Source organism: Anser cygnoides, chromosome Z, assembly GCF_040182565.1.
Source record: "Anser cygnoides isolate HZ-2024a breed goose chromosome Z, Taihu_goose_T2T_genome, whole genome shotgun sequence".
NCBI classification, from domain to species: domain Eukaryota; kingdom Metazoa; phylum Chordata; class Aves; order Anseriformes; family Anatidae; genus Anser; species Anser cygnoides.
Window position 1 is genome coordinate 31,753,129 of NC_089912.1, and position 12,797 is coordinate 31,765,925.

General features: G+C 46.0%; 1 protein-coding gene across 2 annotated transcripts in view; it reads right to left on the minus strand.

The window, feature by feature from the left end:
- The window catches only part of GAK (cyclin G associated kinase), a 78,335-nt gene extending 66,516 nt beyond the window's left edge, over positions 1–11,819 (minus strand). Inside the window, exon 1 of one of the 2 annotated variants that reach the window (XM_066987876.1) lies at positions 11,578–11,819. In XM_066987876.1, the coding sequence (XP_066843977.1) occupies positions 11,578–11,719 (142 nt within the window). In that variant the 5' untranslated portion in view covers positions 11,720–11,819. The remainder of the gene's footprint in view (positions 1–11,577) is intronic. The other variant, XM_066987875.1, reaches the window with a different exon arrangement.
- Positions 11,820–12,797: the final 978 nt, after the last annotated feature.

A 12,797-nucleotide genomic window follows, 5' to 3' on the forward strand; every position in this document is an offset into this window, starting at 1 on the left:
CTGAATGAGAACATAGGCAACAAAACCAGAGTTCTTGACAACGCTGATCAGCTACGACTACTGCTTACAGATTTCATAGCACTAGTGAAACAAGCAAGGTAATCCATGGGCTATCCCTGGACTGGGAAGCCGTAGCCCATGACTGGTATTTCCAACCAGTTCCCTGATCACAGCAAGAGGTACGACCCAGGGTTCAGAGCCCACCGTTGCAGTCAGTAGGCCATGTACACCAGGCACCGTGCTGCAGTGGTACTGCCTCCACATCTCTCTTCTACACAGGCCCCACAGGCTTTCCACGCAGGGAAAGTACTGCTGGACCTACAGAAGGAAGTCGTTGCATGCGCGTAAATTTTGGCACTAGTACCAAGAACAGAAAATCAGGCATTAGCAAAAGCTTTAGAAAATGAAGTAGAATATTCTAAGATGTAAATGGAAAATGTTACCTGCAGGTTTAACGTAAATAAATGATGGCAGAATTGTGATACCATATTAAATGGAACGGTAATTGTAGAACATAATAAAGCATGCTGGGGAGCTCAAGTAGTATAAGAGTTTTTAAATAGAAAATGGATAAGGCCTAATTTGTATACCATTGTGAGACAGGTATAAAAGTAATCAAGCTCCAAACAGTTGCAAATTATTTTTTCGAACTCCCAAGAAAAGGGGGGTATCAGTATTCACCGGTATTAACTGACACCTTTTCCGGATGGCCAGAAGCCCTTCCCTGTCGCACCAATCAAGCTAAAGAGACAGTAAAATGGTTATTGCAGGAAATCATTCCGAGGTTTGGGGTGCCGTTAGCAATATCCTCGGACAGGGGACCGCACTTTGTTGCATCTGTGGTTAAAGATGTTAAGCCGGCTATTAGGAATTTCTTGGAATTTACATACTGCATGGAGACCCCAATCTAGTGGGCAGGTAGAAAGGATGAACCAAACACTAAATGGACAGATCAGTAAAATCTGCCAGGAAGCCGAAATACAATGGCCACAAGCTTTGCCTATAGCCTTATTGAGAATAAGGATAAAGCCAAGGAGTGGAACGTCAGTACGCCCATATGAGATTATGTATGGAAAGCCTTATGAGACCTCAGAACCAAATCCTAATATGCACATAACAGGGAACCAGGATGTTTATAATTATGTATTGTCTCTTGGCAAAACTTTAGCTCAACTTCAAAGTGTTTTGGTGTGGAACCGACCGTTGTCACAGGAAAATCCTGTCTTCGCATGCGTCTCGATAAATATCTCCTGGTTTTATTCTAAAAGCCCTGCAAACTGCACATTTTAAAAATACAGACTTTAGTTTACAAAGCTGGGGGCTTCTGACAGCACAAATTTCTACTACAGAAAGTTACTGCACAGTTTTGTGGACGGCACTCAAGTGCCGAATGGTGACAGTGGCACCCCAGGTGACTGAACAGTTATTTTGCATGCTCAGCTGCACTGGGTACACTGGCAAGGGTTCTCTGCTGAAATGGGGTAAGTCCAAATGTATTTCAAGCACACACCTTGCTAATACCACCACAAACCCCTGTGTCCACACATCTACACAGACACACTCCAAAATACAGCTTATGCTTCATCCAAAAGCATCAAATGATGCCTTAGGAATTGCACAGGTGAAAGAAACAATACATCAGAATTAACTCAAATCAAACAGTAAACTGAAAGAAGCAACTTGATTTAAATATTGATAGCTTGAGGGTATACAAATAGTTTAAAGGAAACACTTTTATTTCAGTGATTGTACCAAAAAAGATCAAGTACAGCAATGCTAAATACATTAAGTACATTGCAATTTTCAGAACCCCAAACAAAAGCCAGTCAGCTGGTATTATGCTTGGCTAAATTCTCTTCGTTGTACCCATTTTATAAATAAAGTACCTTTCACTGCTGCAGGGCTTAATCTGATCCTTTACCGCTACATGCCTGTCAAACACCAGTTTTAATTCTCTCACTCTGTCATTTCATTCAGTTTCACCTGAACACTGTTCAGTTCCATACAATATTATCTATCCACTACTACTGCAGTAGTACTGCTGATACTAATTTTAAGTCTATAGATTTTCTGGGAAACAAAAAGTCCGGTGAGAAGTTGTGAAGCTACTTGTTTACTTGGTCCAGCCACCTACTATTGATAAAAGCAATTATTTTCAAAAAAGACAAAACGTGTCCTACTGCTTCATTATTAAAAGCAGTTTTATTTAGAATTTGATACTAGCTTCCTTGTATAGCTAGCCTGTTCAAGCAGTTTAAACATACCCTGAATAGAAAAGGCTTCACTGGCAAAACTTCTTTGCCATGACCAACACAGTAAGTAATATAATTTGCAAAAATAAAAAAAGCACCTTTATCTGCGTGGTGCTTTTATCCTGACCTGCTGGGCAGCAGAACTTTCCTACAACTGCTTTCTCTCTCCCTCCTCAAAAGGAAAGGGGAAGAAAATACGATGCAAAGGGCTCAGAGGTTGAGATAAGGATGGGGAGATCACTCAACAACTATTGTCACGGGCAAACCAGACTCAGCATGGGGAGGTTAATATGATTTATTGACTATCACTAGCAGACTAGAACAGTGAGAACTAAAAGCTAACCAAAAAACACCTTCCCTCCATCCAACCTCCTCCACCTCCTCCCATGGGAATGGGGGCTGCGGTCAGTCCCCGACGCTTTGTCTCCGCTGCTGTCTCCGCCGCTCCCTCTCGGTCACTCTCTGCCCCTGCTCCCCGTGGGGTCCCTCCCACGGGATGCCGTCCTTCCCGAACTGAGCCTGCGGGGGCTGCCCGCAGGCAGCAGCTCTTCAAGACCTGCTCCCACATGGCTCCGTACCACGGGGTCCATCCATCCCCCAGGAGCAAACTGCTCCAGCACGGGTCCCCCACAGGTGGGCGGCACCTCCCCCCAGACCCCTTGCTCCTGCATGGGCTCCTGTCCACGGGCTGGAGCTCCGGCCCGGGGCCTGCTCCTGCGGGGGCTCTCCATGGGCCGCAGCCTCCTCCAGGCCACATCCACCCGCTCCACCGGGGGCTCGTCCACGGGGGGGCTGCAGCGTGGAGATCTGCTCCGTGTGGGACCCATGGGCTGCAGGGGGACAGCCTGCTCCACCAGGGGCCTCTTCCTGCACAGGCCGCAGGGGAACTGCTGCTGCCTGCCTGGAGCACCTCCTGCCCTCCTGCTGCACTTGTTGGTAATAGAAGATGAAATATACGTTTATCCAATTAATATTGCTTAATGTGTGTTACATTTGCGATGTACTGTGCCTGGGCTGCACTTGGAAGATACAAAATATATGTGCAAAGATAGCATGAGAGAATGCACCAATACGTGATGAGGAGTAAGGAGGAGGACTAAATGAATGCCGAACTTGCAAGACATCTAGATAACTGGGGCCCCTCGGACCCCAGGAACTGGCTCAAACCAACCTTACGGTTTGGACTGAGACCAAGGGCTCAGAGAGCATGTGCAAGAAGAAAAGGTAAAAAGTTCAACTCTGATAAAGACATCTTACTTCATCCTGACAACCACCCGGACGACCACCAGGGAGTGATACACAAGCTCAGAAGGACTGATAAGATAATTAGCATACAAAGCAGGGCTAGGCGGAGCTAGGAAATGAATATGCATAGATGTGTTGTAAAACTTAATGCATATGTAATATTTTAGGAGATAAAAGAGAACTGAGTGAACAAATCGGACCAAGTTAGATTTGGGCAGGCATGCCGCTAACTTCCGGCACCTAATAAAGCACCTTCATATAATCACTTTGTGGATTGTGTGTCTTCGTGAATGCTAACACACTCAACTGGGGGCTGCAGGGCTGCTTCTTTCACATTTCTGACTCCTCTCTCCCAGCTGCTGTTGCACAGCAGGTTTTTCCCCCTTCCTTAACTCTGCTCTCCCAGGGGCCCACCCAGGGTCGCTCCCTGGCTCAGCTCAGGCCAGCAGCAGGTCCCTTTGGAGCCGTCTGGAGCTGGCTCTGCTCTGACACGGGGCAGCTGCTGGGCTCTGCTCACAGAGGCCACCCCTGCAGCCCCTGCTACCAAACGCTTGCCACAAAAAACAAATAGATTCCACCCCTTGTCTCTATGAAAAGCATATTTAAGAGTGATCACAATACACTCTTACTTCACAATCAATCTTCATGAAGTTCACATACAACAAAAAGAAATCCCCACACCAAAATAAACATAATACCGTCACAACACCAACAAAGTGGACAATTTACAAACACTCCACCCCTTGTCCTTTCACCACAGTACTGCAACACATTCCTCACAATTATTACTTAAGTTCTTCTCAACTATTACATTAATAAACAACATCCAGTCCGTGTTTTGCCCGTTACTTCTCTCAATTATCATCCTTATCTCAAACTCCTGGAGCCGCAGATTTGGAGCCTTTTTGAGCACTGAAAAGGACTGTGGTGGTTTTACCCTGCTGAGCAGCTGAACTCCACCACAACCACTCCCTCATTCCCCCTGCTCAAAAAAAAGGGGGAGAAAATAGGGTGGGAAGGGCTCAAGGGTTGAGACAAGGACAGGGAGAACACTCACCACTGATCTTCATGGGGCAAACAACACAACCCATTTAACTATATCCACAACAAGGTTTTCACTGTCAATCATCTTAGTCAAAGACCACGTCTCTACACTAACATACCTGTATATGCAAACACCTCCACTGCAGACCAACTGATGCAAACAAGGAAATGAAAGTTAAGAATAGAAGGACTACTTCAGTTTCTTTCCTAGGGGTGTAGAAAGTAGTTTTATTTTGTGTGGTTTCACTCGTCATTTCCACCCCTGCAAATACATGTAGATACTTTTTTTTAAGCCAGTTTTCTGAGCCTTTTCATATCAGCAAAATAATTTTAGGATTTCTCCATACAGGTTACCTGTGTGTATGTATATATACACACACACACATCCAAGCTCTTGCCCCAAGGAACAAAATTTACAGTCTTGAAGCATTTCATAGTCCCGTTTCTAGAATGCAGCCAAAACTTCCAAAAGTTCTCAGATCATTTTGTCACAGAAACCATGACAGAACAAAACTGGTTGTCTTCATCTTCTGTAGGCACAAACTTAGTTGTAAGAGGTACACTACACAAAGCACTACGCCAACTTGTGAAAACAGAGTAGCCAAGTACAGCAGCCAGTTCTGGAACCAGCTTGCTCCATGCACGACGACCAGAGCACAAAGCTTACCAGCCTCACCTCCCCAGTCCATATTATCACCACCTTTTGACTTGCTTTGCCTTGGGAACTAGCCTTACCTCACTTGTGTTAGTAGTTAGCACTCTGTACCCATCCTTACACCACCACAGCCCAAGTGCAATGCTGCTGCCAGTTTTTCCATCGTCCTCTTACAGAGCTGAGAAGACCCTTTCATTTCCAACAGAGATCTGCCTTCTCCATGTTAAACCTTGGCACCTCATAATACCAATTAAGTTCACTGCACTACAAACCTACGTGGACATAAAACTGTTCTTTTTGATCAGGTTTTTGTATTTCCTACCCTCACTGATCTTCAGAGAAACCATTTCAGTGAAATGACTGCTCCACTACTTGGTGGCTAGGGCAGCATGAAATCTGAAGGGATATCAACCACAGCACAAAACTGCGTGCTGCTGTAATGCCTTGTTTCTTTACACACTTAACTAGTCATGAGAAAGAGATGACGTGAATAACTTCCTGTTTTTAATTACTTGGTATGACTTGTCCGCTCCCCTCCCAAATACTGACCAAATTTCTTTCTACCTCTGTTTTGGGTTGCTCGTATTTTGATTATAGCTCAATTGAAACACCCTAATTGCAGCGTGGACTACATGCTACACTGCACCCTACCTTAAAGTGGGCAGATGCTTTTCTGAAGGAGTACAAGCAACACCCTTGATCAAAAAGGAAGAGATACTGTGTTATTGTTGCCAAGCACTGATAAGCATTTTTCCTTCAAGTCCAGTCATAAATTTGTGTTAATTGCAAAGTCCTAATAACATGAAGAAGCAACCCCAGAGATGAAGTATGCTGAAAGATCTGGAGTTTTTCCCCAGAGCCTTGAGAACTGGAGAAGTAGAACACCTTGAAACATTCATTGCTCCCCTGCAAGTATGAACTGTTACACCTAAGAAACAGAAGCTTTGAACAACAAACAGTATTGCTCTGCTTCATGCTAGGAAATCCTCTCTACACCTGCAGTAAAGGGAGCATGAACCAGAAAGCTACTAGGTCAGGCTGCTTTGGCTCTTCCTTAGCAAGTCTGACTTTGTTTCCTGCTTCTGAGAAGCCTGCCTCACACAGTTTGTAAAACTGCCAGTTCATCCTTTACTTCACAGCTGTTGCAACTTCCCTTTGACGTGATGTGAGCTCTCCTCTCTTCATAGTGAATCCATCCACCTGCCGGCAAATCAAACTAACTATATCCCCCTGAAACAGACTAAGTGTTCATTATGACTCTGCTGGCCAGAGGTTTATGAATTATACCTGTCCAGCATTTAATTACATCACCACCCCTCTTCACTCAGAGGGTGGTGAGGCACTGGCACAGGTTGCCCAGAGAAGCTGTGGATGCCCCATCCCTGGAGGTGTTCAAGGCCAGGTTAGATGAGGCCCTGAGCAACCTGCTCTAGCGGGTAGCATCCCTGCCTATGGCAGGGGGGTTGGAACTGTGGGATCTTTAATGTCCCTTCCAACCTGAGACATTCTATGATTCACCGTACTGTGAATCCAGGAGTTGCAGAGACCATAAAACCATACCTATAAACTTGGTGAACTATAATTCTGCCTGTTTACTTTCAAAATATTAATTGCATAAACTCAAAGATCAAAGCAGATTTTTTCACAGTGCTTTAACAAAAGATACAAGTTCTATTTTGTCACAATACTGTTTCGAACAAGTCACATACATGACTTCAGCTCTTGACAGCTCGTTGAACTCAGAAGAAATTAAGGCCTCTAGTCTGTACTGCTACTTTTTTCATTAAGGAATGGTTCTTTCTTCATAGTGATTTTTTTAAACTCAGATCAAAATCTCAGTGATGCAGAACTTGTGTCACCACGGTTCTGTTCCATGGTCTTATTCTTCTGCCCATGCTTGCTGCTCACAGAAAGCTTAATAAATCAGTAGACATAAATGGTTGCTAAATGCACGCTACAGAACTTGCTTGTTCCCTGCTCCTCACAGAACTGCATATGTTTTTTATTCTCAGTTGTTCACTCTCTCGTGTAAAACAAGCAAGAAAAACATTTTAAAAGTTGTTAAGTGTACAATGAGGAAACAGAAGTACTTTTCCCTTAAATCCAGATAAAATTTAAAAAACACAAATGAGATATTTCAGGGAATTTCCTTCCACACAACTCATCAGTCATGATTTTCCTTGGCTTTTTCCAGCACATGGGAAATCTACCACCACGACGTGAAACTTCATTCCAGCGACAGCACAGTTGGACAAGCATATCACAGGGGAAATCTTATTTACAAAATGCCACGGCGTTGAGAGGAAAATTCTGTGTGAAAAAGAATAAGGACTAGTATTAATACTAACCCATATCAAAAAGCCTTAAAGACTTGAGCGTGCAGGAAGTCACATTCCTGACCTCCACTGGAGGAAAAAAAAATTGCACATCTTCTCTCAAAGAGTTTCTAATCTGAGGGACAAGTATTAGTAAAACTTAACGTCTTTGCCTTCTCATCACAGCATCTGGAAGAAAAATAAGGCTAAACAGACATTTAGTCTTAGTGTGTTATAAACTTGTAATTTATCTGAAGTGTTGGAGAAGTTCCGTTGCTTTCTCTAGTACCTCTGTGCAGCGTGAAAAGCAGTTTTCTGCAGCTTCTCTCAGCTACCCCATACATGGATCAGTACTACAGAGTCTGTGCATTTCATGAAGAGGAGCCAGGCACCCCTCAGCCTGAACAGTGAACTCTCTGTCTTCACTGACTGTTCATTAGTGGATATAAAATCCCCAATTCTTAGGCAAGAGAACTTCATAGGCACTGAAACCCCAATTCCGTCATTTATGCTTAGCTTTTGCTCCTCATCTGTCAGACCAAAGAGTACCTGGATAACTCCAGAACACAAGTTTTCGAACACATTGCAATTAGCCTACACAAGCAGGCTGCTTATATCTCAATATACTTTGAAGAACAAGTGTTGCTAATTCCATGCCACCAGCTCCTCCCAGTGACAAGACCCTGAGTTGCTTTGTGTAAAACCTTTAAGTTTGAACCAAGAGACCACTGTCCCAGTTCAGACAGAAATCAACAACTTAATCTATACTTCATAGAACAGCAATTACACTCTCGAGAGTAAAGAGAAAACCATGAGGGTTAATCAATCCACAGTTGAATTACCTGTTGACAAAGACAAAAACTATATTTAAACAGTAATTATGGCATAAAATGATTTTCTTGATGCAATCATCTCTAGCACAGATTTAAAAAAAACACAGTAACTCGAATACAAAGCATTTTAAAATAACTCATTGAAAACACTAATAGAGGCCTATTTTCTGTCTGGTTTATCTCACTTATCTTACCAGAAGAATCCTCAAAACTTCTTAAAGATTAATTTTCCATTATTGCGATCTCTGTTCCAGAAAATTTAACAAAGCTGAAATAGTAAATATGAAATTATCAACAACAGTGCCCTATTTAACCTGTAAAACTCAAGAGCAGTTCTCAAGAAGCAAATTAACATCTCACTAGCCATGAAGTATTTGTAGGAAAATTGCATTATCTGCTGAGTGGCAGTAGGAACTACTGGTGAACTTATCAACCAATTTTTAACATGCTATGAAAACCACTAAAAATGTTACCTGATTTAATCAAACACTTAACATAACACTTGCAGGATAAGTTTATTTTTTTTTCAACCTTACAAGAGATTGAAAGGTATCAGGTTTTGTTTTATAGATCGACTTCTGTTTGCTATTATGAGACACCCTCAAGATCTCTATACTTACTGTATTTTCACATTGTCAATGAGAGATATGAAACAACTTATGAACGACTCTGTTTCTGCTACCCTATGATACTTCATGATGCTAATCAACAGGCTCTGCTCACACCAATTAAAACGCCACCACTAACTGCTTTTACAAAACAGACTCACTAGAAAAACTCATGGAAGAACGTAACATATAAAGACTGCCATCTCTCAGGAGCAAGAATTAAGAAATTACTTTCTGAAGACTACTGCTCACCCTGCTCTGGTCACCTGCTCCCTCCAACTCTCTTGGAAGGTCGAACGTGCCAGCGCACTAATAGCCAAATCATCAGCTCAGCAGTCCCCATCCCTCAGCTATCTGGTATAGGCTGACACAAGAATCCTGAACAAAGGGGGAGGACACCCCAGAACACCAAACGAAGAAGCAAAAGTCAGCATAGAAAATTGTACATGCTGTTCACGTGAACAGCAAGGGATCTGACAGATTGCGGTCTAAGCCACCATCACCTAACGCTACCTACAGAGTTCTCTGTCTCGTGTAGCTAGACTGCACGTGTGCAGACTCCCTGGTACGGGGAGATGCTAACACGGTAATGGAGACAAGTACAAAATGCTTGCCTGGCAAGTGACTTACGTGCATACAAAAGAGCACAAAGTTGCCTTTACTCACCTTTACCAACTAGGCGTGTAACCTAGCACAAGGAGAATTTCACAGCAGCACGAGCACCTAACTGGAAGGCCCTGAAGAACCATGACAACTGCTGAAGCCAGCGTCACATGAAAGGCAAGCAGGGATTAAACGTAAAGGCACTGAGCCATTTCCTCTAAAATTTCTTAGCTGCAGCGAGCAACTGAAACGTCAAAGTAGAAGACAGAGCAGACTACTCCAGAAGCACTCAGTCCATCCTCTGAAACACTTTATCTGTTCATGCATCTGCTCATCCTCTGTTAGGAGGTCTTATCAGTGCAAGGGATCTTCGCCTGCTTGTCCTCCCCACACTTGTTCTCACAGTCCTGCCGCAGCACACCACATTTTCAGTTAGCCCAGTCCTGCTCCTAGGGTGGTATTTCTGCAAAATGAGTCAGGGAAACAGACCTACACGAACTGTGTAGCTAGCATCCCAGTTCAAAACACAGGCACACACGTATTTGCACCAACACAGACAGGCAGCACAACGCTGATCTGGAAAGAGCTGCAGGGTGCGAGAACCAACAAACTTACCCTGCATGCCACATGATACTTCACAACCCATAGACTCTGTTCACATCAATTAAAAACAAAGGAGACCATACGATCTTATAGAAAAGGCCATTTCTCCGCATTCGCAGTTCACATGCATCTCACCATGGACTTGAAATCTAAATTCAGAACGCAGTCCTTGAATTCTAGCAGGGAACCTGGCAGGAAAGAACTCGCTTGAAACGAACAGATTTTCGATTTGTTAAGCATTGAGAAGATTGCTCTTAAGAACACTTATGCAAGCATTTGCAAGAAAGTGTCAAGCACAGGTTCAGAGCTGGAGGAAAAACTGTATCAGCAACAAATCAAGTGGTGAGTTTAAGACAGAGACATTCCTGTTTCAAGTCTGAAGACGGAAGAAGTGGCAGGAACTTTTTGGACACCCAATAGCTCCAAGCTCAACTGAATGAACTACATTTCATAATGAAAACCTTGTGGCTTTTTTGTGGGGTGTTCCCCCCCCCCCCCCCCCCCTTTTTATTTCTTTTTTAAGATAGTGACTAATTAAGCAGGTCTCTTCAAATGTCTGTTCTAGAAACGGTACCAAGATGTTCGGGTGTCAGCACAGGTTCAACTACTGCAAACTGCAGTCAGGCAAATGTTGAACATACCTAAGGGTTGTTTAAGGTCACCTATGTTGGCTGGTCTCACTCCCTAGCATAAGCACGCTGTTGGAACCTATTTCAATCAGTGAAAGGGAAAACAAGAAGTAAAGCCACAGCACTGAGGCAAACAAGGAACACTCCGAACTCCAGTGGCAAATAACTGCTTGAGAACACCAGACTTGAGGCACATCCCTATTTGCTTTAGGTCATCTAACTGGCATCTTTCCCCTGACATTTTAGAAGACCTGTGTTAGATCCTGGTGAACAGTAAGCTGCTGCCAAAGTGAAGTACAAAACACGAAGTACGAAGAACTAAACGGCAGGTACTTCTCCGAACAGTACTTAGCTGCCCGCCCATCCTCTGCTTTCTCTGGAAACTGTTATGGTTAGCCCAGACAGGAACGTCACAGCACCAGCAGTAACAGACGGTTTGTTTAGCGTTCACCTGGCAGGAGCTAATCTTTAAAGAATCAAAGTTTATTTCGCCCTGGTGACTATGAGGTTTTAAAAAGCCGCGCAGGAACAAATGAGCACAGAACCATTAAGGTCGGAAGAGACCTCCAAGATCACCTGGTCCAACCGTCCCCCTAACACCAACGTCACCCACTAACCCATGTCCCCAAGCACCACGTCCAGCCTTTCCTTGAACACCCCCAGGAACGGTGACTCTACCACCTCCCTGGGCAACCCGTCCCAGTGCCTGACTGCTCTTCCTGACCAGAACTGTCTCCTCATTCCCACCCTGAACCCCCCCACCCCCGCCCCAGCCCCGTCGCGGCCGTACCCTCGGCGATGACCCTCCGGACGCGCAGCCTCATGTCGCCCATCTCCACCGTCTGCCCCACGAAGTCGTTCTGGTCGCGGCTGGCGGCCCCCAGGGAGCCGGGCCCCGCCAGGAAGTCCAGGGCGGACTGCAGCAGCGACATGGCTGCTGCCCGGCGCCCACCCCGCCGACAGGGGCCGCGAAAGGTCAAAAAGGGTTGGGGGGCGGGGGGGGGAACGCGGCGGGAGGGCGGCGGCGGCTCTGCCGAGGGCGGCGGGGGGAGGCGGGGGGCGCCTCCTCAGCCCCCGTGCTGTACTGTAGGCGCTCCGGCCTGCTTCCGGGTGCGCTGCGTCACGTGTGACATCACGGCACCGCCCGGGGTGGCGCCGCGTCCCCTCGGTGCGGCGAGGCCACGCCCGCGAGGGGCGGGGCGCGGTTTCCCGCCCGGCCGTTGGGCGGGAGGCGGCGGGGGGGGGGTCCGAGGGGGGAGCCGGTCCGAGGGGGGAGCCTGCGGCGGTCCCGCTCCCGTCCCCTCCAGGCGGTGCCTCAGTGCGCGAGGTGGCGGCTCCCGGCCGGCAGCCGTGGGCTGTGGGGCTCTGCGCTTCCCGCACCGCCCCGTAACGCCGCACCTGTCTGGTCCCAAACCACGTCCCTAAGCACCACGTCCAACCTTTCCTTGAACACCCCCAGGGACAGTGACTCCACCACCTCCCTGGGCAACCCGTCCCAGTGCCTGACTGCTCTTTCTGAGAAGAAATGTCTCCAAATTTCCAACCTGAACCTCCCCTGGCGCAACTTGAGGCCATTCTCTCTGGTCCTATCGCTAGTTACCTGTGAGAAGAGGCCGACCCCCAGCTCCCCACGCCTTCCTTTCAGGCAGTTGTAGAGAGCAACGAGGTCTCCCCTGAGCCTCCTCTTCTCCAGACTAAACATCCCCAGGTCCCTCAGCCGCTACCCATAGACAGCTCATTACACCCTGTCCCATCGTTCACCTACATGTTCCTCTTCAAAGACTCATCCATAGCAGGCCACTGGGAAAGGAACGGGGTTGTTATGAGGAACCACAGAATCAATCCTTCTGCATTTGAAGGTCTGCACTTGATGTTAGCAACTTTCTTATTCCCCAAAAGGGGAACAGTGTCAGAGGTGGAATACGAGGCAAATAAAATTCACACTTAGCTTAAATGAAGACAGGCTTCTGCCTTATCTTCAGTAACAGACTGGACGACCTGGGCTGGAGA